The following is a 27634-nucleotide window of genomic DNA, read 5'->3' as shown; positions in this document are numbered from 1 at the left end:
CTTCTGAGTCACCAAACTAGATTGTTTATTACTTAGACACGTCCTTGATTTACTCTAGCCATTGTCATCTTTTGTTATTTTATAAATTCCCATGGCACTGAAAGTCTGAGAGTATAATATACCTCTTGATTGTATATGAACCTGTATTTCTAGCTGCTAGATCTTAAGGTTTATTAGAATGTAATAATTTCTTCCTTTGCATTCATGCACTGCATGGTGTTGAGTGAAATACAGGTGCTCAATGGGTTGTCTTCACCAGAAACAAATAAAGATGTGTTTGCCTCCTCACATTAGCAATTTCTATGAGAACAGGGAGACTAGAGAGCACCTATGGGGACAGTCACATATAGGAAAGGGTGTAGGGAACAAATAGGAGTCTCTTAGTCTCTTAAATCTTGGAATAGAGATATACTTTGTGCCATAATTTTTCTATTTTGCATATAGATCCAAGAACCCCAAAAGATAAAAAGGAGGCTCTGTGATAGATTCTCAGCATAACAGTGATAAGGGGACATGAGGATAGGGGGCATAGTGCCATGTGGGATTGGTTATTTCCACAGCAGATAGATGCTGGTTTTAATGTGAGAAAAGACAAAAATGTGAATGGGTTTATACAGTAGTAAATGAGCCTTGTCATCATTTTGAAGTTTGGACTGGTGTAGGATGATGCCCAAATTTGTCTCGTATTTTCCCAAAGTGAGTTCAATATCACCAGTCCTGTGATTCCTACTGCTTGTATCAAGAGGACTGATATGTTGATTTATTTTTTTTGACCTTCCAGGTACAGTCCTCTATTTGCATAATCTCAGACTATAGCTAGACCCCAAAGTATAAAAAACATGTGGAGAGCTGCCCCAAACAGACATTGCCACGGCCACCACATGAAGAAGGCACCAATGGAAACCAGGAGAAGAGTTTTTTTTTTTTTTAATTATTCCTTCATATTCAAACTTCACAAACAGTGTGAACTTGTACAATACCTCAGAAAGTGAAACTTACAAAAAAAGTGCTGGTAACATTTAAAAAAAAAACAACAAAACCCCAAAAAACAAACATCATTCTTAGCAACATCAATTACTCTTCCACACAAAACAGAAACCTTGTAAAATTTATTTTCGTATTTTTAAGGCGTAATACTTCCGTATAAAGTATATGCAAGAGATAAAACTTCACAGTATTCCAAAATGTCACAATAATAATAATAATATAATAGTATAATGAAGCGCTACAGTTAATTTTTCTTTTTTTTTTTTGAATGTTTTTTTCCTGTTTAAATAACAAATACAAGTCACAGGTAAATATACGTGAGAAAAATACGAGGCTAATATTAAATGGCAGGTAAGGATACTGTCACTGTAAGAAAAAACTGGCAGGATGTGTGTATTTAGTCTATATTTTAAAGCACTTGATAGAAAAGGCGTATGCAAGGTTTTTCAAAACAATTTTTTTTCTGTTTGTTTGTTTGATAACTGACGACAAGTTAAGAGAATAATGAGAAAAAAAAAGGAACAAACTCCCTCTCAAAACTATTGACCTGCTCATCCCAAACCATGTACATATTGATGGATGGATGTGTGAGTCCATGGATTTATACAGCACACAGATTGGTACCAGCAATGTTCCATGCCCGCCTGCAAAGATTGAAGGGTAGAGTCTGCAGTCATTCAGCCCAGCCTCCTCTTAGGAAATTATTCTTTCAATTTAAAGCTCTCTTTCCTTTCCTCTCTTTCCAAACTCTTCCCCAATTCGTTGGTGTTCAGTCTGAAAAGACATTCTGATTAGAAAAGTTTCCCTCCATTCAAAATGCACTGGGAAATGGAAGCTGCATATACAGTGCCACCCACACGGACATTGGAAATATCACTTGGATAAATGAATTGTGTGTGTGTGTGTGTGTGTGTGTATTTTAGGTCTGAATATACAGTGTGTGTGTATTTTAGGTCTGAATATACAGTGTGTGTGTGTGTGCGTTTGTGTGTGTGTGTACAGTAGCAATTGCAAAAAAGGGACCATATTCCATTTCATACTAAGACACAATGTGACAAGAAACATTTCTGTGCAGGGAAAAGAGTTTCTTTGAATCTTATCACAACACTGTGGTGGGAAAATCAGGAAATGGGTTCCCCTTTCAGCAGTCACCACAGTAACCTTCATTGAGAACACACATGCCCAGGTATCTGGTCTGTGCACATGTGTATGTTAACAGCTAGCCATTCAGCCAACAGGTAACAGAAAGACAGCAGATAGCAAAACACGGCAATAAGGTGCTCAAAGAAAAAAGTGGCACCCACTCCTCAAATGGATGGCCACATTAAGGTGCTTCGAAAAGTTTTTTTTTCTTTTCAGTTTTTATTTCAAACATTAAGAGAGTACTGATTTGCACATGGTAGTTCTGAGCCAGGCCAAGGGTTTTGAGATTTCTGACATCTTCCTCTGAAAAGGGCTTTGACTGTAGTTGTTTTGTTCAGTTGGTTGTGGTCACTTGAGTTGATAACTTTTTTTTTTTAATAGCCAAGAACTGAAATCAAATCAACATGACTAAAAGAAATAACTGATGAAATGGTATAGAACATTACTGCATTCCCATTGGATCAAGATGGTTTCGCCCATTTTTCCTTTTTCACTAACACTGTTCCTTTTTTCTTTGTTACAATCCATTCCTTATGAACCTACAGAAATGACCAAAGTCACTGCAAGTAGCTGTTTTTATTTTTTGTGATCTGTTGCAAGAGTCCAACCTTGTTTCCTCTGCTGCTGTTTGTGTAGCATCTGGTTTTGTAATGAGCATCTGGATTTGTAATGAGCATCTGATTTTGTTATGTGCATGTGTGTATATATGCACATATACACACCTATACATGTATAATATATACACTATATATATGTGGATATATATAGGAAATGTGTATACATTTATACATAATATAGTGTATACTGTTTCAACTGGAGATAAACTGAACTGGGTTCAGACACTAGCACATGGTTATCTTTCCCCTGCTCCCTCTGTATATTTTAAACAGTCTGGAGCTTTTATTTATTTTTTTAAAGTGCATTTTCAATGCAGAATAACTGTAACCCACTGATTCCTTGGAAAACATTTTTGATGAGAAAAATCTGAAAGTTTTCAGCCCCAAGCAAGAGAAACCTGGGTTTGTTCATGCCAGGGGCTGACGTGGCAGTGCCAGGCTTGTGCCTGAGTGATTACTGGGCATTCTGGACTTCGGGCACCTTAGCAGCAGCAGCAGCAGCAGCAGCACCTTTGTGAGAAGGTAGAGATAGAAAAGGAAGAAGGAAGGAAAGTTCAGATGAGAAAGAATGAATGTGTTGTGTGCGCACGCTGGAATTGTGAACTCTGACTGTAATGGGTTTGTGCAGTCCCTGGTTGGCTTCAGCTAAGAAAGGCCGTTTAGCTTCTTCCCCATCAACTGACACCAACCTCCTTGTGGCCCCCCGCGTGCTCAAGCATCACCCATAGTCCCCACTCCCGAGGCTGACTTCTTTGTCAGTTTCCTGTGGGTATGTGAGTGCCAGCATCAAGTAGAAATAAGGCACCAGAGAAATCAAAATGTCACAAAAAGATGCAAAACCCAATTTCAAAGAGCCTCTCCCATTGCTCCATTTAAATATTGCATGTGATACCATTCATTTGTGTGTACTTAAAGTGTGTCGAATACAGTCTCTGAAAGGAACTTGAGGCCCTTCAGCACCAAAGGTCTTAGGAATGCACCCTTTGTCTAAACATACCCACACTCCCACCCCCCCTGCCCACCCCACCACAAGCAAAAGCACCAAGTCGGGAGAACAAGGCAGCCTGCCATTGCTCGCCTCATTTTGATAAGATTAAAGTCTATGAAATAGAAATTTCAGGAATTGCTCTAAAATCAAATGGATTTAGGCTATCGGGTATCTGATTACTTGATGCTCTAAATGTCCAAAGAATGTTGTGAAAGGGTTGAAATGTTTGTGTTTAATGTGCTAAACAGAAATGACTTCTCAAATGATGCCCAAGTCCTCCACTAACACTTCAACCTCTGTTATTAAAAAAAAAAAATTAAAAAGACATTGTATAAAGGAAGAGGTTCATCTAACTATAAAAGGAAAAAATGAAGGCACGTGATTTTATTCGGTCCCACAATCCTTAAGAAAAATGGTATTTTGCAAGTGTGTGTGTGTGTGTGTGTATGTGTGTGTGGGGGGGTGTTTGCACACATGAAGTGGGAGGCTGAGGGCCATTGGGACAGTAGTCCAAAGGAAGTTGGAAAAGAGAACAAGAGAGAATTTTGAGACAGAGAGAAGAAATGGAGGCCTCTCTTCAGCTTTCTGTCATTGACAGTCTCAAGATTTGGCTGCTTTAGGGTCCAGAAAGGAATTTGTTTGTCTTGGTCTAGAAAGTGCCCCAGTTAAATATCTCCAGTTAATCATGTTACAGCTTTTGGTGTTTCCCTTTTCCCTTCCCTCCAGCCAAATGATTTTTTAAAAAAATATCACAGTTTTTAAAAATTATTTTTTCAATTTGAAAAAATATGGAAAAGCTATTGTTCAACCGAAGGCCCACTTCCTCTTCATCTTCACAGTGAGCAGATGGATGGACAATCTACAGAATCAAAGGGGAAGCCGGCAAGGTCCCTTGTGCTGAGTGGTCCCTTGCCTTGCCTCCCTTGGGCAGGGGTGCTTTCACAGCACCCACCCTTCTTTCATTTGGATCCTTGCCCCCCTCCCATCCATGGAATGTGGGTTAGTGAGAAAGGCAGAGCCATTCTAGAGAGCCATGGTGACAGGAGAGTCTTAGAAGCAGAAGGTAAAGGAGCGTGGTTAGCAGTGCGCTCTCCGGCAGCCTCGTCTGGGGATGGGACAGCGTGGCTGCTCCTGAGGCTGAGGTCCCACTCACATTTTACTTCCTGAGACCTCAGCTCTCAGGTTCACCACCTTTATGCCTCTCTTTGTATCAGAGCTGGCCCCAGACCTTAAGAAGGCAATGATCCAAGATGAAGAGGCAGAGCCAAGCGGCTATGTCATACAAAAAAAGGGCTATGGACAGTGGGATTTCAGAAACAAATTTAACTTTGGTTTTCCAACTTTTTCAAACCATAAAAATTAAAGCAGGGCTTCGGTGGCTTCGATCATCTGAGAGCTGTTATATTTTTCTCATTTGGCAAGGCTAAGGCGGAGGGGAAGAGAAAAGGGGTTTCCCATAATTGGTTGAAGACACAGGGTGGTAAATGCTTCCACACTTAAACTCACAGTCCAGTGTTTTTGACATTTCATAAATAGCTTTTTTTTTTCTCTAAAAAAAGAATAAAACAAGAACAATCCCTTTACTTACTCATCTGAAACAAAATAAACAGCAGTGGGTACAAACTTCTTCTTGTAACAATTACAAAAAACAACAATATAATCCCAACTTTTAACACGCATCTTGAATCAGTTATTTTTTTTTAACCTCAAAACTGCAGCATATCCTTAAGGGCAAACTTTTCGATTAGTTTTTTTCTTTTTTTTTTTTAAATAATGTCTTCACCAAAAAAACAGTCTTGTACCAATAAAATGCATTCAAAAATAGAAAATATTACACAACAAAAATATGTATCCTTCCTTTCCAAAAAAGATTCTTCACAAAAAAATGTAGAAAAAATTCCAACAATTATTTTCCTCTCCTAAACATTAACTTTCAGTCTAGGGCACAATTATTTATTGATTTAAATGTCTGTTTTTGCATAAAACATGGAAGATGCAAAACATTTACTGTATTAAGATTGTGAAGTTACATCCACTCCCACCCCTATTCAAAAACAAAACAAAACCCAGAAAAACCCAGCAAACATTAAACAAATGTTGTAGCTGGTAGATTAAGAGAAATACCTCTGTCCTTCCTTCCACGGCACATTCATATGGGTTAACCAGCCCTGTTGGTATTGGGGAACGCTGAAGAAGACCAGGCTGGATCAAGAACATCTTTAGCATATGTCAATGCTCAATGAGTCATTAATGGTCTCCCATGTTGCAGGACCTTCCTCTGCAAAATCCTCACAAAAGAGAAATGCGTGAGGTAGCGCATAGGCAGTCAAAGGACTGAAGTGTGTCCATAGGTGTATGGTACACATACATACAAAATACTTTATCACACATTGTATGTGTATGTGTGCGTGTGTGTGTTGTTTTCTTCTCAAAATGGAGCTGAAGCCTATGATAAAAAGTAACTCAGAACTTCAGTGGTATGAGGAAGGCTGAGGTTATTTCCTTCATAATCTTTTCCACATTTAACCTGTTCAGGTATTAACTGGAACAATGACAAGATTTCTGATTGCAAAGGAATGCCCTATTTTCTCCACTCCCATTGAACCCAGGTTCCTTTAATATTTTTAGCATTGTAGTTTAGACTATGTGGTTTTCTTTCTTGATGATATTTACTGCATTCATGTGGGATGCAGTTCGTATGCGTATTCAGTACGAACAGATTTTTTTTGATACTTTTCCCCCTGTTGCTTATTTGCTTGCTAGTTTTTTCTTCATGGTTTTGTTTTGTTTTGTTTCTGATTTTTAAACAGTGAAATGTGTCCAATTTTATTTCCAGTGCATTAAACAAATTTTAAATTAAAGAAGAAATAAAATGTTTCCCCTCATTCTTCTAAAAGAAATGACTTGATAAAAGTACAATATAATAAAATCAGGCATTGCCAAAAATAGCATGATGTACAACCTCAATTACATCAAAGAAAACAGACAAACAAACAAGAAATTATAGAACATAAGCATGAAGAAGCCAAGATAATATAATCCCAACTATGGTATGATTGGCAAGCACTGTTTAAAAAATAGGTAAGGCTACTCTTAGATTTCTAACTCAACATAGTTGACCACTGCTCTTCTGTCTTTTCTTTCAATCCTAATCTCTTACTCATTAGTTATTTATATCTTTAAAATGAACAATTTTGTTTTTATATTTTTGGTCTACAGTAGAATTACATATTAATAATATAATAAAAAGATATTTCATTAACAGGTTGGTACTGCATCCATGTGGGGAAAATAGAAAAAAAAGTACTCAAATAGACATAGTAAATGGACTCTAATCTTACAAAAATAACCACAAATGTAATAGAAATGATAATCAGGGCAACAGATTAAACCAAAAACAGGTATAGAAGGATATATTTTGGATAATATAAACTCCTGACACGCTATGCCCCAGAATTGCAGTCTCCAAACCTTTCCCATGATTCCCACCCTTCCATAGCCTCATTCAAAATTCAAATAGAAATGAAAATAAAGTAGACAGGTGGTTGAGCCTGTCAAAGCTTCCAAGTCATCTTAGCTGAGATATCCACTGCTCAATGAGACCAGGTGGATAGTATTTGAGAAACTGGCTGGTCATGGGGAGCTGCTAATGCTATTTCTTTTTAATTTTGGAGGAGTTCCCAGCCCACTGATAAAGAGAGAAACCAAGGAACCAAAGAATTTTTCTGGTAATACATATGAGATGAAACCAACTGTGATAGAGAGGGCACTGTAGTAAGATGGGAAAGAACACAGAGGGGGAAAATGGCCAAACCTTAGGCACTACCTTCATCTGTTTGCTTTGACACATTGGTTTCCTTCTTTATGAGCATCTTTTAGGATGAGTTATAGGCCCCAATGTTTTCTGACCAAATACGTGTCCGCTCAGCTGTTGACATAATATTCATGCTTGCTGGCCTCCTAAGAACTGGATGGCCATGGGTGCCTGCACTTGATGAGCAAAGTTGTAATGGCAAAGGCTCTTTACACTAACTCATCCTAATTGGTGGCTGATTCACACTGATGGAGCATTGCAGGAAAAAATAAAAGAAGGAAAAGAATTGGTAAGAATTTAGCTTGGTAATCAACAAATGTGAAGTTTTCTTCCAGTAGAAGGAGAAGGAAAAGAGAAAGAAGATGAGGAGGAGAAGGGGAAAGGGAGGAGGAAGGAGAAGAGAAGAGGAAGGGAAGAAATGGCATTAGTCAGAAAATACTGCTTTTGGTATTTTTAAACTTTTGAATTGTCCTTGGTTTTTCTCTCATTCAGTTGCTCCAGTTTAAAGGAGAGTTTAGAATCTAGTGCAAATATTAGCAAATCACAGCATTCCAGGAGCAATATCCTATCCCTTCATCTTAAATGGATACTATCCCTTCAGACCTCCTCAGAAGACTGGGGGCAATGGTCCAGAAAAGCATAAGTGAATAAATTATTAATCTAGTACTTGCTACGACAAGAAAGGCACTATCACAACAGATCAGCCTCCAAGCATTTCCTTGCCACGGGCTTGGGCATTTCAATCACTCCAGCAACCACACCAAAACCTAGACCCAGGTTTTTCAAGACTTGCATTCATTGGCCACTACTATTGGCCCTGACCTTGCAGAGCCTCGACCTGTACTTACACACATGCTGCCTTATGTTTCACTAATGATCCAAAGATTAAGTTCACTCTCTTCCTTGGAAGTTTCTTTCTCTCCATCAGTCTCCAGGTCATGACTACTAAAGACAGTGAACAGTGTCAAGTACTAGCTTGTATTTTTTCTTCTATTTTTTAAAACCCCTCACCAAACCCTAAGTCATAAAGACAATTCAGTAGCTCCTCCAGTGACAAGGTCTCCTGTTAATAGCACTGTGAATGGAAGGAAAACCAAAGTAGTATCCCTTGACCACCAAAAGCATATCCCTTGAGCCTACTGTAGTACTTTTGTCTGTGAGAGAGAAGGTTGGGTTCTGGAGATTAAAATCTTTGGTGACAGAACTGGAGTGGGTATGCAAGATTCAAGGAAGAAGTTATTCCCCAAAACCTCAAGAGAAGTATCCTAGAACAGTTAATATGAGTCTATCTTAAAAGGTCAACTATTTCTTTCCATAGCTTTGGTTTGGTGTAGTCATGTCCTCTTAGTGCTTACCCAGTATGTATTTGTTAAGGGCTCTGAATTGAAAGTTTCTTATTTAAAACTGAGATAATGCCTTGAATTCTTAAGGGGTTGCTAATGTTAGTTCTGAAAGATCTCCAGCAAGGCTAACAACTTCTTTAAATTTTTTTTTTTTTTAACTTGGAATGGTAGACTTGGACGGATGGTAAGAAGGAGAGAGAAAAAGACAGATATCAATGTTGTTATTTTAGGAAGAAGGCCTCAATTGAGAGTTTTCAAAATTGATGCCCTCCCATGTGATAGTGTTCAGAGAAATTCAATGTTAGCTGTCAATACAGGTTGTGATCTTTTCTTCCAGAACCAAAAATTCCCAAAGCTGCCACCCTGGGTTCTGGAAGAGTCCCTCAGCATCTTCACTCTTGTATCATTATTCCCCACACAATCTATTGCTTTTCCTGTGATGAAAGATTCTTTTATTAAGAATTACTAAAGAGCTGTCAAACTGATTGCTTCTAAGATTAAAAAAGCCAATAAAAATAAATCCAACAAAGAAAAGTTAGGAAAAAAAGGAAACCTCAAAGCTAAACTTTTAGGCACTGTTAAGGTCTCTTCTTACTAAGGATAGTCTGTGATGGAGCATCTGGTTGGTTCTGATCAGTCCTCCAACCCTTTCTCCAATTTTAAAGTTGGCCTAGCTTGTTTCAAAATAAACCTTTCACCTCACTGTTCTCAGTGTTTATTGCACTGTTCCCTTATGTCATCCTAAAGGACTCTACCACATGCATGACCTTCCTCTTTGGTTAGCTTAATCTAGGTTTCACCCAGGGATGGAAAAGTATCAGGGTGAAAGGATATCCTAATGTGAACAAGGTTATTTATTTATTGTAAGGAGCAGGTACCACTGCCCTCTGTCACACTGAAACATGCACCAGCCAGGGCTTCGTGATGAAGACTTCCACATTCAGCTGGCCAGCTTCCTTGCTATCTCGACTCTTAATGAAAAGCTTAGCTGGAAACAACATTGGGTAAATTTCTTCTTGAACACCCTCTGTTTGCTGTACAAACCAGCTTCTTTACAATAAGAAAACAAGTTTTTATCAGTGTGGCAGTTTCTAGGCTTGAACAAGGGTTGGCAAAATTCCACAGATTCTCACTAATCCTCCTAAGACCAAGCATGGAAATAATCCATTTTTTGCGATGTTTCTCATTTTATACCTTTCCTCTTTCTTTCCTAACACACTTTCTCCCAGCACAAGTAAATACATTTCAGTAGTGCAGTGCAGTGCAGTCAGTCATACTTAGTGCAAAAAAAAAAAAAAAAAAAAAAAAGGGACTCAAAGTTCAACCCAAAACAGCTCTTCCTAATAGATATCAGTGCTACAAAAGTGGGAAATTCAGACTTCACCTTACACTTCTGTGAATCATCTCTTTTGTTGTCCCTGTTTTCAGTTCAAAAGAGAGAAACAACTAGCATGAACCTATGTATTACTCTGTAAAACATGAAGCTGATAGCCAGAAAATAAAGGGAAGTAGTCAAATGAAATCAGGGGTATTATTTAGAAGAGGAAAAGAGCTATTTAATGCAAAGGTCAGTAGTGGTTTTTATTTAATGGTTTTTATCATGTCAAATGGCTCCAATACTAAGGGAAATGGGTACAGAAAAAGACAAAAATTTCCTGTTTCCCAAAACAGGTCCTAAATTTAACAATGCTGGGCTCTTATTTTTGAATAGTACAATCAGCTCCTCTTCAAGGGTTATAGGCAACAGTCACCTTACCTAACACAGAGAGCACTAAGAGTGCTCATTTTCCTACATTGACCACTTTTCCCCTTGTTTCATTCCCCTTCTATTCACTTTTTTCCCTGACTACACACAGATATAGATACACACACATACACAGAAATTCTCAAGTCCCCTCTCAGGATAATGGATTGAAAACTGGTTCAAATAGCTCAATGACACACTCAAGCAAAAAGTACAACTATTAAATATGAAAGATAATTATTACACCAAAATGAAGATACAGCATTGTATCACTTCTTGTATTTTTTAGCAAGGAAAAAAAACATTCATAGTAGGATTTCTTAAGGAGCTTACTTCTTGCTTAAGATGAATCTAGAATCAGTTTGAGATGTGACAATATGAGTGATTCTGGAGAAATGTTTGCCTTTGACTCTGTCTCTTCACTTTGTCTGAATTGCTACTCTGCGAATGTGAACCTGCTTGTCTGCTTAGACCCACACATGTGCTGGGAGTTTCAGGTGAATCGCTGTGCAGTTTAGAATAGATTGTACAAACAAAGGAGCATGGCATACTGGGGTCAGCAAAGTATCACTGATTTTCTCTATCATCAGCTTCTCACCTTCGTTTGCCACACAGGATGAGGATTACTAAAAGTCCCTCCTTTCATGTACTCTGAAAATGATAACTCTTTCAACAATAGTGCAAATGCCAATTTTAATTAGATATATGCAAATTACCCTTAATTTATAGCTTAGCAGTTCCCTCAGGAAAATTGAAGTGTAAATCAATGGGACTTAAGGAACTGCTGAAAATATCTTTGAGAATTTTCTACGACAAATCTATAAGTGATTCCAAATCAAGATTTGTCCCAAGGATAGCAAAAGTATAGTAACTATCTTTGTTTTGCAAAGATTCTCCTAGAATACACAAAAATACACTTCAGTTTATAGAAAAATCTTACTTCAAATTTAAGCCATTATTTTCAGTTATCTTCCTGAATGCTCCTCATGTACCCTGGAAAGCAGATTAGGTATACGAATAGTCAAGGGTTTCTACAAACTTTTTAGATGAGTTTTAAAGCATTCAGAGAAGTCTTGAATCAATTAAGTGTAGTTATCATACTAACTCTTTGAACTATCATCAGACCATGACAGGCAGCCATGACAAGGAAGAGTTTCAACAAGTTCCTCTGGTAATCCTGAAAGCTGGCTTTAGCAATCCAGGATGGTATAGAATTTGATTCCATCACACTGTCCTGCTTCTTCTCTTTGCTTTGTCTCTGCTCACTTAATTGAAATTGCAACTATTTTAAAGATTGAGCCAAGAATGTAAATTATAGGACAATAGACAGGTTATTAAAAGGTTATCAGCCTATTTGTAAACTGGGTTGAAAAACAGTATGTATTCAAATGTAGACTAAAATTTCCTTTAAAAAAAATAGTTTCTCACTTAAACGTTTCTTCCTCTGCGATGATGGGATGTGGACAGGTGAAGTACTAGTGATGCAGTTACAATCTCCCTCTTATGACCATCTCCAGTGCCTGGGTGGTGGGTGAGATGAGAAGCAATGGAGAAATGGAAGTTTCTATTTCAGACCTCATGAACACACAGAGTCTTGAAATTAAGATAAAAGAAATCCATATAATTATAAAAATCTATAGATCAACCGAGTTTGACATTTTATTAGCACCCTTTCTTTTTCTTTGCTGGGTATTCTGCACTAGTTGCTAATAAGAAACATCTGCAGGGCAATTGAATTAAATTAATTTATCTCTATCCTTATTCCAGAAAAGATTTGAGAAGACAAGAAGGATTTGTAGTATAAAATGCATGACCTTCATCTGCAATCAATTCTCATTCTTTGGCCGGAAACCTGTTAGTTTGGGCAAAAAGGATTTCTTCCTCAAAGAATAGTTTTTAACTATTCTATGCTCAAAGCATAGAGAGAATTTCTGTCCTCAAAGTTCTCAAGTGCCATTAGAAAAACAAAGATTTTTCATGGAGGAACAACTCCTTGATGGTAAGATAGAAGGCTTTTTTGCTAAGGGGAAAATAACTATGGTGGTGGTGGGGATTCATTAGAATGCCCATGGACAGTACCAAATTAAAGGATCAAAATTTTTCACTAACTTGAGAAGAAAAAGGTAAAGGAAAAGAAATACATCAACAAACAAACTTTACTAAAATACACATTCCTCCAGTTTCAGAATTCTAAAAAATATATAATTATGCTTAAATCAAGGTTTAGAGATAGCAAACAACTGTTTTAATGTGTAGAAGTATTATCCCTTTGCTTTACCATGTTTCACTTTCTTTGAAGGAATTGTTATCTGTGCACACTTGTCCTAAAGTCCAGTGCAGAAAATAAACTCGTTTGCTACCAGTCTCAATCTCCTAAGCTATATTTGCAAATACTAAAACTAAATATCTGTAAAATGAGATGCAGACTTTCTGAAAGGCATTGTGGGGTGGGGGAGAAGCAAGCTTTTTATGGGGGAAAAAAGAAAAAAATCCCTCCCTAATCTCCCAAACACTATATACTATAGTGTTTCCGACCATTATTTTGCTGCATTAGTTAATGTTAGGGCTGTTGGTGCTCCTGACAGGTGTCAGCTTGGAAAAACAGGAGGCTCACAAACAATATGAAATTCACATCTTGGAGCTCTAGAATATTAAAAGGGATTTAGACATTAATCTGCAGCTAACACAGGGGTTGTGGTGAGAAGTCCCAGGTCTCAGGGTTGAAAGTTTTCTTGGGAAAATGGAAGGAATAATGTCAAAAAGGCAACCTGGCTTAACTGGACCAGATGGGATCGATCAGGACCAGATCCTTTCCTACTACACATACACATGATAATAGTTAAGAATTTAGAAAAGAATATTTTGTTCCTTCACACAGCAATGCCTACAAAGAAGGGTATAGGGTATTTTAGATAAAGAACACTTTAAAAACCAATACCAGGAGTCAGAAAGAACAAAAGAAGAGAAAAGGGATAAAACTGATTAGAAGAACATGCCAAAATGAAAGGCATAGTTTTAAGCAACTTCAATATTGGCTTTAAGAAACATTGTTTTCCTGCTAGGTGATGCCTCAGGAGGTCTTTTGGACCTTCTATTCATTTCCTTGCTCTCTATGGTGAGTTGATGCTACAAATTAGTTTGATTAAGACAAAAGCTGGGTCAAGCCTAAAGTCAAGTAAGAATACATTTATCATATTAAATCTTGATTCTGTTTATTAGTAGGTCAAGCAAGACCTGAAACTATACGCCCTGTGCATTTAAAACCAGGCAATGCTCTACCTGTCACAAGATTTGTCTTTGTATGAGCTGAGGGGCAATGTGTACCATGGCAAGGACATCAGACTGAAAAGGGAAGACTGTTAAAGGGCTACTGTGAAGAAGATATTAAAAGCATCTGGAAAGGGATATACACAGAATGGTATCAGTCTTCTGGAAAATGATCTGAACATCAAACAGTTAAAATTCATTGGAATGAGATCTAGCACAATGATAAAATTACATGGTTGAGTATTTCGGAATTGGGCAGTATATACTGTACATCCCTTAGAGTATCCATCCAGCCTTATTAATATTTTCTTTAAGTACATATAAAGTGTATGTTTAAGCCACCTCTGGTTGCAAAATACACTTAACAATCTTTATTGATCTTTTCATAATGAAGAAAATTACTGTTCAAATTTCTAGGCTAACTGATAATTGTTTTTTCAAAAAGGTAATAAGTAAAGAAATTCTTCCTAATTTTTTCTGCAATACATTTAGGTAGAAGTGGCTTTACTTGTTTGAGAAGAGCTTCAACAGTTACCAAAGTTATTTTGAAATGTTACCCCTTTCTTTAGATTCCTGTAAATATAGTCTCTGATAGACATGATGTTTGGCTAAGTATTAGCAGGGGTTGAAATAGTCAACATTAGTGATTTTTCTCTCTCAGAGATGGTCTACTCATATCAAGAATTTGAAAACTGTGGTATTAAAAAAGAAACACAGAAATACTTTTCTCTTTATCTTTGGCCAGATGTGAAGGTGAGAGGAATTAATGATCTCAGCTAGTACAGTTGACATTTAAAACTGTGACTCAGGTCCTCCCACTCTCAAAAGAATATTGACAACTTTTAAAATCTGGAGCTAAAATGAAGACAGGTTTCACTCTGCCTACGAGTTTCAAGTTTATGAACTCATTGCAAGAAGGACATTCAGAATGGGTAGGGGGAAGGAAGAGAAATGAACAGTCAGGGATCAGAATTTAGTATTGGAGTTTTTGAGGGGTCAGTGATGAGACAAATGGTAATTCATAGTAGTCTTAAAAAGAAACAAAAAAATAGAGCAGGTTAGGAAAAGGAAAGAGGAATATAATAAGGTGATACAAATTGGATACAATTTGGAGAGTATGTGCTCTCTGGAGTATGAACAGCTTCACTAATGGTCAACTCACAATCAGATTTGTCTAGTAGAAATGTGTTTAGTTGAAAATGGAGAACCCCTTGTTGATTTCACTCTTAGACTCAATGTGCGCCCTTTCAAAGCAGACTAAGAGTGGGTGGTGCCTTAATGCGTTTCAGGACACTAGGGAGAGGTTGGGCAGGGTAGGGGCAGACAGTGGCTGGTCAGGTATGGCTAGGATGGGATCAGAAATTAATCTCTGAGGGAAGACAGAAGAAATGAATTGGTATGCTCACACTGAGAAACATTAATGTTGGTCTGAGGCAAGAGTTTGATGAATAGCTGTTTTGATTTGTCCTGAATATAGAATGGCAGGAATTAGACAGGTCTCATGAGCCCAAGATAGATGAAAAGCTGATCCAACTCTAACATTTCCCAGCCATTGGGTTGAAGAGCTTAGGGAAGCTGAAGGAACTCTTTAATCTCGAAACACTATCTAAAAGTAATTCTTATATAGGAAGACAGGATGCCTGACTTCTGAAAGTTCGTTGGGCCTGTTCAAGAGGAAAGGCACCAAATCCCCACCTTACTGGGCAAGTGGAGATTCTGAGGGCCAGATACCCAAGAGCCACTATTTTATGGATTCTAAAGACTGAAAAATGTGATATATATTTCTGAGCTCTATATTAACCTCTGTCAATAAAAATTTCCTCAAAGTCTGGCTTTAGTTTAAAAAGAAATCTCCTGGGAAGATGAACACTATATTGCCAAACTACCTCCAGGGAAATGTTGAAGACTTGTTAAAATAATTGAAAGCATATTGAAAACAGAAAGTAGTCAGTAAGGAACTGGTATTTAAAATCAATGTTTGAAAATACAGCTGAGACAACTAGGCATTTCCCTGTCCTGTGCTTCTCACAAGAGCAGCCCTTTGAAATGCAGCCTGTGTTATTTGGTCAGGTTATTGAAGGTTGAGCAGCCCCTTGGTCATATTTTTAGAAGCAAATATAGACAATGACAGTCCTAGAGGGGAAAATCACAGATACATTCATATGCACTTTTGTTCTTCAGATATTGAGAGGGTCAGCTCAACAAGATCACTTAGAATATGAACCCTCTTTGCATTAGCCACACCAAAAAAAAAAAAAAAAAAAGTTTTCACTTTCCTACATTTTGCTAAGTCTGAGCTTTAAAAAAATCCTAAAATCCTCTAAAGACAATACTGAAGCTGATAATATAAAAAGCAAACTAGAGCAGTAATGATTATTATTAAATGCACCAGATTAACTGCAGCAGGTTGGTGATGGGTGATATATGCAAAGAAATAATATGTCAATCAACTCATGATCATAGGCAGATTCAAAAGTCAAAATGAATATAATGTAATATATATTTCAATATAGAGTTGTTATATATAGTGTGTATGTTTCTAGGTTTCAGAAATACTGCAATGTAGTGTACTGTACTTAAGTAAGCATACCTAAATAGTAACTCATATTCTTCCACAAAGTCACTAGTACTGTTAATTAAAAACAAAAACAAAAACAAAACTCATTTTTTTTCCAGTAAAAAGAAATACCTGTGGTTACAGTCACAGACTTCTTTTGGATATAGAAAGACAATATACATTTTTTAATAACAAAAAAGTTGCAATTGTAAGTAGCCTTACTTCATGGGGTGGGGGAAGTCACCAAAATAGAAGAGGAAAGAAAAATGTCCTCTGAAATCTGTAAAGTAAAAATAATCTACGTGTCATAAAAAACAATAAACCATATAGTAAAAGGAGGGCATGAAGTCAAAAAACTGAATCTGTTTCCAGACCACCAAGCCATAAGAGTCAGCGACAAGAGCCAGGTCCATTTATCCAGTATATTACACTAGAGTGACATTCTACTTTAATGTTTGAGATGGACAAGAGCCATCAATTCTTAGAGATTCCCCTCAAATATTCCCGATAGTCTATTGGTTTGCTAGACATGGTAAACAACCCACTCTTGGAAAGACTTTGGCAAAGGCCACACTGGTTTCAGGAGACAGTTTGTGAATGATGACAAGATCCTGCAAATGCAGGCAGCATTAAGAAGGTTTCATCTGGGAGTCAAAACGCACATGTGGGCTCTTGTGTGTGAGTGTGTACACACACTGGGTTTCAGAAAAGAAAGAAATGGAGGCCTCTGAGCCATGGATGGCTCAAGCCAAAGTTTGCATGGACCTTGCCTGCCTGACTTCAATATCCCTCCTGCTCCAAGAGACCTGGTAAGGTGCCCTCAATTGCTACTCCCTCTGTTCTGCTCCCCAGTTGGGTGCTTATGTTCCACCTTCTTCTGGAGGAAAACAGCATGTCCCTGTGGGTTTTCTGTGGGTCAACAAACTACTTTTATTTCTTCCAATTCCAGAACACTGCAAAAGGCAAGAGTGGGCAGGTGACTACTTCCTGGGAAGGGAGCCACAAATTTGGGCACAATGGTGGGAAGAGACAACTGCATCTATGTACCAGGACCTCTGCTTGTGTGTGCTTCTTTTGAGAGGTACACACACACCCCCAGACAACAATAAATATAAACAAACACACACATGCACACACACATCAGTAAATCCAATAGAAGTGTAGCATTTTTTTTTCAAGTTTCTCCTCAAAGGGCTAAGTAGAAATTATTGATGGTTGGGCTCCTTCAGAATGCCCTTAAGCCTCATCACAGATACTAATGTACCCAACTAAGGCAACAGAGCAGAAGCGGGTATGTGAGATATGTTAGACCTTTGACTTCTAACTGGAATTCCAAAATCTCTCTTGCTGTCACTAGAGAATATGAATGTGGAATAGTTTTGAACTAAGAGCACCTCACATTGCATATGCACATGCATGTGCACATGCATGATGTACAGACATTCTGGACAATAGCTCTGCCACACTGGATGAGTTAAGACCCTTTCATTACTAGAATCTACATATAAACTGCAATGATGTTGTGGGTACCTGTTGAAAATGGGGTTAATTTTTTTTTTCTATCTTAGGTGTATCAGCCTCTCATTGAGGCATTCTGAACCAAGGAATCTCTGAATCTGAAGAGGGTTAAGTAGGGACTCTTATACCCCAAACAGATATCCCAGAAGCTGAGACTCTCAGGATGGTGGCTAGATTTTGTTCATGATCTGCAGATTATGCTCTGTCACTGAAGATGTGCAAGTTCAGAGTTTGCACTTACAAAGAACCACCAGATAAAACAGATGCACTCCAAAACCCAAAGGGAAAAGAGTTGAGAGATATACACCAAAAAGAAAGCTTTTTGTTGGGATTGTTCTCCCTGTTAAGAAAATATTTGAAACCGGCATCCCAGGGACCTGTGATCATGCTTTATGGGAGTCACTATTTAGCAATATGATGTTTGTTTTACATTCAGTCCAGACCTATCAATGAAAATGAGTAGAGAGAAAATACCAGCCACTTCCTGAGAATGGCCAACTCTGGACAACTTTGGTGCCTTCCCAAGAAGTCACTGCTTCTAGAGTCCTCAGTCATGAACAGGGCTTATTTTTGCCATAATGCAACTACTAAAAAGCAAGAAATGTCCATTTCTTCACAGTCTTCCAATTTCTGTGTCTTTTGTCCTCTTCCCTGGGAGTTCTGACTTAAGGCAATAATTCTGTACTATAAGTGGCTACTTGTGAAAATACCTTAACTGAGGTCACTTCAGATTAGATATTTCAGTCTGAAAGTATTCCGTCTATGGAGCAACAGGTGGGGCCTAAAGAAGCTACTGGAATGACAGACTGTTTCAGTGGTGTGGAAGGATGATTTTTCTTGTTTTGACCCAGGGCATTTTTACCTCTCATTCAGAGAGGAGGAAACACTTAGTTCTGGAAAAGAACTAGTGCTATGCAGCAGTCATCTTCTACCTATTTGCCCTAAAAAGAATGGAAAAATACTACTGTTTCATTGTCACTTCCTGGGATCTGCTCATATACACCTCTGATTACTATGGATTCAGTGTTCAAGGAGGAAAAAAAGGTCTTCTGAGACTTAAAAAATCTTTGGGGTATTGTGGTCAGGCTGATCATCTTGATACCCAGTGCTAGAAATGATGCTTTGGATTAACAGTTTCCACATGCTGTGTTTACAGGAACACGAAGTCACCACAACCTTTCCTCTTGGAGGGGTTTAAATGGCATCAGAAATAAGAATGTTATACAGAAAGCCTTTGGGAATAAAAAAAATATATTCTCTCCAAAGGGCCTCTTTTTTTGTGTGCCCCCTTTCTGTCCTCCTATGTAGTTAGAGCACTGGGCAGAGATTGCTTTGGAAAGTTTGCCCCACGTAATCTATTTTCTGGGTACCTAAGGAAACAACACTTTTCTTTAGAAAAACATGGAAAGGAGAAAAAGGTTGTGGTGGTCCCGTTGGGAAGTTCTGTCTAGTTTCAGAAAGCCCCGTGACTGGGTCCATTCAAGGCTTTCTGATTCACTGAAGACTGAGAGGGGGAACCTGGGCCACTGGGTCATTTTGCTTTCTCTGTGGTCTTAAGGGGTCTATTGAAATTCTCGTGCACCCTCTTTTGTTTGTCACTATGTCACTTGGTTCTGTCTCTGGTGTTCTATTTTTTTCTCCCTTTCATTATTATTTTTTAATTTCTTTTTTCTGGGGAACAAAATTGATTATTTAAATAAAGTTCTTTTCTAATGAGTAAAGAAGTTCCTCAGAGTCAGAAATCACTCAAAAGAAACTCTGTTGACCCTACCCAAGGAAAAACCCAGAGATTTCTCTAAGTACCTCTTGCCAAACTTCCTAGTTTTGCTATTGGATGTTTCCTGGTTTAGTATTGTCAGATTCTGAATATATTTTGCAATTCTTTTGTTCTCTTCCCCAGAGCTTCCATTACCCTGGACTTCAACTCATTACTAAATTAATAAATTCTTTTAGAAGATTTCTTTTAAGAATCAAGTCACATAGAAAGAGCCTCCTCCTGTTCTCGGTCCCCAGGGCATCTCAGGTTGTGTCTGCTTCTGCATGTCACCTTCCTTTTGTTCCCTGTCTACAGCATACACTGGCTATAGCAGAGGCATGTCTGATGCCACCATCTGATGTCTTTTCTGCAGAATCATATATCCCCTGCCCCCAGCCCCAACTAATCAAATAACATCTTCAGAAACAACAGAGGAAGGTTCCAGAAGGGGCACATCTATCATGCCCAGCCAGATCTACCTCCCTTCCCCCTTTCCTAAGGGCAAAAGGTGTTAGAAGCATCACCAAGTTTTCTTTACAAGTAAGCAATGTGAGCCTTTATTATGTTTTCCTGGGGATCTGAGGGATTTGATAAGGGACACACCTCATTTTTGATTGTGTGATGAGAGAAAACACTGATTTGGTGGCATGAGCAGGGTACATAGTGCTTATGTGTTTGCATGATGGAAGTATTTGTGGAGCAAGGTGTTAGAACTTAAAGTGACACAAACACAGAGGAAGCCTCTTCGTTTTTCATTATCAGAATGCACAAATTCTCCCTGTTCATAGGTTTGAAAAGGTTTTCTTGGTTCTTATAGAATATTATGATGATACAAATGAAACCTCTGTGACTTCTTAATAAAGAAACCCCAAGTCTTTCTAAGAGCTACTGTGACCTCTTAAGGTGGCTAGGAGAAGGGAATGGTCTGCACCTGTGAATGAGCTGGGAATTCACTATGCATACTCTGGACACAAATAAATTCAAAGTATTAGGAACTCGGGAAGGGAGAGGTCTATAAAAGTGTTATAAGGAGTGAAAGTTTACAACTCAATTAAAATATATAGTAAAAAATAATTCAATTTTTTTCTGGGGGGGGGAGTGCTGGCTTGTTTTCCAATTTTTCCCCATTGTAGAACCCATGTGTTATAATTATTTCCTTTTTAGGGTTACATTTTAGATTCTTAGGGGGTCTTTTATGCACAAATATTGGTATTTAATAGGAAAAAAAAATTGCCCACTATACTGAGATACTACCAATGTTTTTGGTGCGAGAAGATTTTATTTTTCAAAGAGTATATCTTAATGTATTGAGATAAACACTCCCTTTTGACTTTCTCCCTTTCTTTTGTCCAGCAAATTCTTTTCAAAACTATAAATTGCTAAAAAATGTTCTTTTCCATGCCAGTTCTTGTTCCCTGTACTCCTCTTAAGAGGTCTTAAATTTGGAAGATCTGCTTCAATCTTATCTTTTTCCTGGCTATTAAAAGGAATTTTCTTTTCTTTTAGTACTGATAGCATTCTAGGTTCAAGGTCTAAATGTAAGAAATTATAGGATTTAAACTAAAAAAAAAAAAAAAAAAAAAAAAAAACCCAAAAAACAAAACAAACAAAAAAAAAACCCTAAAGAATCCATAATGATTCTCTGATCTTGAGGCCAAATATGTTTTTCTATTGCCTGAGATATTTGTGATGGTTTATTTGTGATTGTGGGTTAGCAATCTGAAAGCATCTGCATTCTTTTGAAATAGGTACAGACTCGTTTATTTTCTAAATATGGGTCAATTTGGAAAGCAGCTCTTTAGAGGCCAGACATACAGCAATAGCCTCTCAGAGCTTCTTTGCTCCCCCAGGATAGAATTCCCACTCCAGTTTAGTTTCCTCCTGTTCTTAAAGAACAATTTGTCAATTATTTTAGGCTGCATGTTTGGGAGGAAAAGACACAGTGGGAACAAGTCTATGCCATCCAAACCTGGCGGTCCATTTTGTGGTGATTAAATCACCTCACTAACAATTCTTTTGGGGCCCCCAATGTTTTTTTTTAAAGAGATACTTTCCTTACCAGGAAAGAGTGAACATTAGGGCTTCAAGTCACTTGTAGTTTTTTCTTTATATGCTCTACAACAAAAGGTGGATTTTAACCCACTTGCTTACCTTTTTTAGAACAGCAAATTAGCATTAAGGCAAATGGGTCTCCCCCAGATTTGAGAAGCAGTCAGCTAAACATGACCCAAACAGCACTCAAAATCAGCTTTTCTGGAGCTATTATGATTCTGACTACTAAGGTGAGCATAAAGACACTTTTTTAATCTATTACTGTCAAATAATTGAAAATATTTTAAAGTGTCTTTTGGCCTTCTTTCATTTGAAAGATGCTGAATGATTTCACATCATTTTCCTTTAAAATTTTTTCCCTTCAATTTTAATCTTTTATTTTATGGGTTGAATGACTTGTTTTCCAAAATATCAAGCAATTCCATGGCATAGTTAATTAATGCTCCCTCTATTGGTGGTTAATGGAAATATTAGAGTCAATATTGATATTTTAAAAGGCAAAATTGGCAATAGAAAAATGGACTTTTCATATATCTGAAGCCGTTTCTCATTGACTTTTACAGGTCAGTTTTAGATACAGTTTCCTTGGTAGAATTCCTCTTAGAAATCATAATGGGTGATTCTCAGTAGCCAGTTTACCATCCAAGTCTACATTAAAACTTCTAGCAAAATATCTACTGTAGGACAAATCAAACTCACAAATACTCCAGTTGCACGAATTCTACTAAACATCACAAAGAACTTATGGAAAACATCCAAGTTAAACAAATATCTAAAATATATGAATAAAACCAATTTAGTCATTATAGAGTTGCTTGCCTTGGAAGATTCTCCCTCATGTGCTGCATGGATTTTGTAAATAAAACACAGGAAAATTAGAAGAAAAATTAAATTAAAATGTAGAGTAATTTTGAATCTAAAATATCCTCCCCTTTCTTTTTAAAGTTGTAGTTTAGTGTTTTTGCTTTGTTTCAAGATTGACTTTTCCCTTTAAGTATGTTAAAATATGCCTGTTGTTCACTTTGGGAGTATTATTAGGTTTAAAAAGTTCTATTTTTGTTGGAAATAGAAAACCATGGAAAAATCTACCATGGAAAAATCTCTATGATGATATCTTGATTAGGCGGAGGAGAGAAATCCCAACTAGGAAGAGAGAGTGGCACCTGGAAAGATGCAGTAGATTGGTGGCCTTTTGAATGGTGGATGTTGGCATCAGGAAAATGGTTGATTTCCCTAAGACTTTTCCAAAAAGCAAAGATTAATAACTCATCTAATGAATTATCTTCTTATTTAGCCCTCGTAGCCATGGTGGAAAGAGTCAGAAGGTGACATCAGAAAGGAAGAAAGTAATTTTGGCATCAACATATCATATTTTGTAACAGGCTTCTCATAGCGGTGCTTGTAAGGTTCTGAAGGGGGAAGGAGGTATGGGCTCTGTGAAGTCCTCCTCCTGGCTGACCACAAAAGAGACAAACCCATTTGTCAAGACATCTAGACTACTAGTGTTTCATCAAAGAAAAAAGCAGTCAACAGAAACTCTAGATTCATAAGAGCTCAATGAAATATTGGAGAAGCAAGAAAACTGCTTCTAAAAGATAAAGTCCCTCCCATGAAAGAGAACAGAATTCTAGATGGATCAATGAAAGAAAATATTCAGTGGAGCAACTTAAGCTTGCTAAAAGTCAAAAAACTACATATCAAAATACAAAGCAGCAGTTCAAATTACAGCAGGGATGGGCGGGCTACAGAGGCCCTCATCAACCCAGGCAATACTTAAAATAATAAAAATTAAGAAAAATAAAAAAAAATGAAGAAAATAACCTTCCTCTCTTTCAAATATAACTTTAGTTGCCTTTAATTCTTTCTATCTGGAAGCAGTATCGCTAACCTTAACAGTCTTGACTTACCAAAAAAATATATATATGTGTGTGAAATAAAATAAAAGAGAAGGGATTGGTGGCAGTGTATGCAAAACCAAAATAAAAAAAAATTACTTTTAACAATCTTACTTTTTTGTTTTTTTTTTTACACAAATACTGTTGTAAATATATTAAAAAAATCAGCATTCTATCTGGTAAACGTCACTTTTGCCCCTCTATAAAATTCTGAATTAAAAAAGCCTCGAGAACTTTTTATTGTTCCCCCCACCCTCCATTCCTTTCTTTTTCTCTTCCACAAGAATATATCCTGACACTTTTTCTTTTTTCTTTTTTTTTTCTTTTTTTGCAAAGATTGTTGGAAATAATCCTTCTCTTGTACCTAGAAACATAGGTGCAAATCTCTGATATCTTTGTTTTATCTGCATTTCTGCCTTTCATGAAAGTCCCTCTTGATTGTGCTGAGGCTGAGGCTCAGCGAAGACACTGAATAAATACGATAGCCACTGTTGCTTGTTGCTTCTCCAAGTCTTCCTGGCTTCTGCTGAGAGGGGGGATGTGGAGGAGGTGAGCCAGGTGTGTGGACACGGCAGAATCTGGGGGAGAAGGCTGCCATTCCACGTTCTTTCCCACACTCCTGAACCCACTTCCCCCTGCCACCCCCACAGCCCTTTTATGAAATCAGACAACGTGGTAGGTGGAAAACAGCAGGGCCTTTCCTCTGGGTTTTCAACCAGAAGTGATATTCCACAGTTTTAACTGGTTACTGTAAAGTCCAAGCGGCCAGAATTGTGAAAATGTCCACTGAAACACTGCAAGCGGTGTACTTAAAGACAGTAGGCCTTTTAGATTTTGTTATATATTTTGTAGTGCTCTTCACAAGTGAAAAAATTTTTTTCTTTTCTTTTTTTTTTTTTTACTTTTTTAAAAGATTTTTTTTTTTTTTTTTTTTTTTTGTAAAGAAGGGTTGTATTTAGAGGCCAGTAGCTAGAGATCCAACCAGTGGACCTCCTGAAGTACTACCAGGCCTTAAGGCCACCATCCGAGGGAGACTGGGAAAACTATTATTCACCCGGCCTCCAGAAATGTAATGTACCAGCAGGCAAAAAACAGTTCTTCATGTAGTACAAAATGAAAAGAAACAAAAACAAAAACAGAAAGTAAAAACGAAACCAAAACATTTCTTAAATTCTAGTGCCATAGCTTTTTTGTTTGTTTATTTCTTTTTGTTTGTTTGTTTTGTTTTGTTCATAAGAAAGAGAGAAAGATACTACTTATCCGTCAGACACATGCATCCTCATGTGGTCGTTGAACTGCTCGATTTGGTCAAACTTTGCTGGGCAGACAGAGCAGACGTAAGTGGTCCCCTCTGTGCAGGCCACCACACCTGGGGGACCAGCGCGGACACCTGGGGGTGTGCCCGCTGGAGGGGTCCCGTTGCTGGCACTGTGCAGGGCCACATGTCGCTCCAGGAGGGTCTTGTGGGAGAACTTCTTTTTGCAGATGTAGCACTCATAGGACTTCTCCCCTCGGTGGAGGCGCATATGCACATTGAGGGAGCTCTTCTGGGTGAAGCGCTTGTTGCAGATACTACACTGGTATGCCCTCACTCCTGTGTGTGTCACCATGTGCTTGATAAGGTAATCCTTTAAGGAGAAAGAGCGCCAACAGATGCTGCATTGGTGGGGCTTCTCACCTGTGGGTGTGGGAAGAGACAGCAAGCAGGACAGAGCGAGACACAGCCAAGGTGGGAGAATGAGAGACAGAAAAACAAGACAACAAAAAAGAAAAATAAAACAATTATAAAAAATAAAATCTGATTGTGGAATGGGTCATCCTTGACTGGAAAGATCCAGGCCTTCCTGGGCTTTCCTGTTCAGAGAAATCTTGTGCTAACGGATGCCAGATCACCAAATAAATTTTCCATGTCCCCATGCCAAAAACCAGCTGTCTTGGAAAGCTACAAGATACTCCCCACTAAAAGTCTTCAAAGTCATTCATTCTGTGGAGAAGAGGGAGGGTTGCTTAATAAGGGCTCATTTTCAGTGTCATCATTAGGGATTTAACTGTTTACCCTTTAACATTATCAAACAAATATAAGAAATAAGAGAAAGATTCTTGGAACAGGGGGTTCTAGAATCTCTGGGAATTAGAAATATTGATCATATAGTTTGGATCTTTTGGGAAAGATTCCCCCCCTCCCCCCTCCACTGTTTTGCCTAGAAAATGTTCCTATGACAAATGTAAGTCTGGAAAAGATTTGCCAACATAGGAATATGTCGTTTTGAAGAGTTAGGCTTTCTCTTTTACCTCTTTTAAGGCAGAAATGTTCCTAAAATGTAACTAAAGAATTAACTGGCTCTTCTGCACTAACTATACTGAGCAGAGATTGGCTTTGCCAGGGGTGGAAGTTGAGGGGGTGCTGGAGAACACCATGATCTTAGAGTCAAATGGCCCTGTTTAAATCTAGGCACCAACACACTGTATGCCACTTGACAAATCACTATATGCCTCCGAGGTATACAGTTTTACTTACCTCATTGTGCTGGTGTTGGCATAAAATACATATGAAATCACTTTGCAGACCACCAAGGGCGGTGTGGGAATACTTGCATGGTATTCTTATTACAAGGCCACCTCCTTCCCCATTAAATGGTTCCATATGCTTTTTGAACTCTTAGGTCAATTTCTAAAATAGTTTTTCTGTCTCTTTCTTTTTTCTGAGCCTACTGGCAGAGGCCCTTTTCCTCCTGTGTTTACTGCTTTGGTCTGTCATTGGCTTAGAAACCAAATGATCAAGCTAGTTAAAAATAAGGTGTGTAAGAATACTCAGTCACTGAATGATGACATGAGGTATTCTTCTGTAAATAAAGTCCATGGGTCTGTAACATCTCCTTGGATCATTACATAAAGACTTATTTTTGTTTGACTGTTCTCAGCTCTTGTTCTCTGCTCTTAACAGGTAAGATAAACTGCACTAAGGTGTTTGATCTATCTCTCCCATCTCATTTCCGATTATCAATGTGGGCACCTATCTCAGAGCAGAAAGTTCCTTTTACATACTCTTCCATGACCCAGCCTAAGGCCCAAAGCCTGAAACTCACTAAGGTAATATCTTTACAACTAAACTAGGTAGCAGGGCAAGGAATTTACTTTTAAATTTGAGTTAACTTCCATTTATAATATATGTCTTGACTGTGTTTCTGTTTTCTCCATTAAACAAGACAGGAGGTTTGACATGTTGTGGTAATAACTGCAATAAATACAATCACCATATACTGAGTGCTTACTATGTGTTAGGTTTGGTGTTTGGTGCTTTATGTTCATGATCCATTTTGTGAAATTTCTCTCATTGGACAGTTTGTTGTTGTTGTTGTTGTTGTTGTCATTGTTGTGTTTTCAAACAAAAGTATTTGTTTTGATGCACACTGATGGGATAAATATGATGCATAGGATCTCAGGGTTAGAAGAGAAGAATTTTACTTTTAGACTAAAATAGGAGAAGTTAGGGAAGACTCACTGCTAATAATCTCAGTTTGCTAAAGAGCTCAGTCTGTGCATAGTGTTTACGTTGGTAAATTTTTTTTGAAATGGGAGATTCCCTAAAAGAGATAGTCATGCATGTTATTTTTAGTTGAAACATTTCTGTCAGCTGTAAACATGCTTGGAACTCAGCTGGTCTTTGCTATCCTTGTGCTTTCAGTACAATTTATAGCAGCTATGATAGGCTGGCCAACTATCTTTTAAAACATGTCCACCTGTCACCTTTAATGGGAAGCGTGCCTTAAGTTCCAGATGGTATTTTGGCTGCTAGGAAGCTGAAACTTTGTCTGTGTTAAAACGCTCTTGCTATTTGAAACTTTCACCTTCTAACTGTATGCTTTGCCTCTAGGCAAGGTCATTGGTGAAGGCTTTTTACTTTCACACCCTTCTAATCTGACTATAAATTGATTCTTTACAGTTGTCATCTT

The 27634-nt window shown here is 37.9% G+C and overlaps 1 protein-coding gene across 48 annotated transcripts in view; it reads right to left on the bottom strand.

Moving 5' to 3' along the window:
• Positions 1-1089: 1089 nt before the first annotated feature.
• Positions 1090-27634, bottom strand: part of Zbtb20 (zinc finger and BTB domain containing 20) — a 795965-nt gene continuing 769420 nt past the window's right edge. For all 48 annotated transcript variants that reach the window (XM_058572861.1, XM_058572846.1, XM_058572844.1 and 45 more), the window contains one exon: positions 1090-25359. In XM_058572861.1, the coding sequence (XP_058428844.1) occupies positions 24938-25359 (422 nt within the window). In that variant the 3' untranslated portion in view covers positions 1090-24937. The remainder of the gene's footprint in view (positions 25360-27634) is intronic.

This window comes from Marmota monax, unplaced genomic scaffold (genome assembly GCF_021218885.2).
Source record: "Marmota monax isolate L192 unplaced genomic scaffold, Marmota_monax_Labrador192_F-V1.1 WCK01_AAM20220418_F8-fsc00119, whole genome shotgun sequence".
Taxonomy (NCBI): Eukaryota; Metazoa; Chordata; class Mammalia; order Rodentia; family Sciuridae; genus Marmota; species Marmota monax.
The sequence above is the reverse complement of the archived record's forward strand: the minus strand, read 5'-3'. Positions and strand labels throughout refer to the sequence as shown.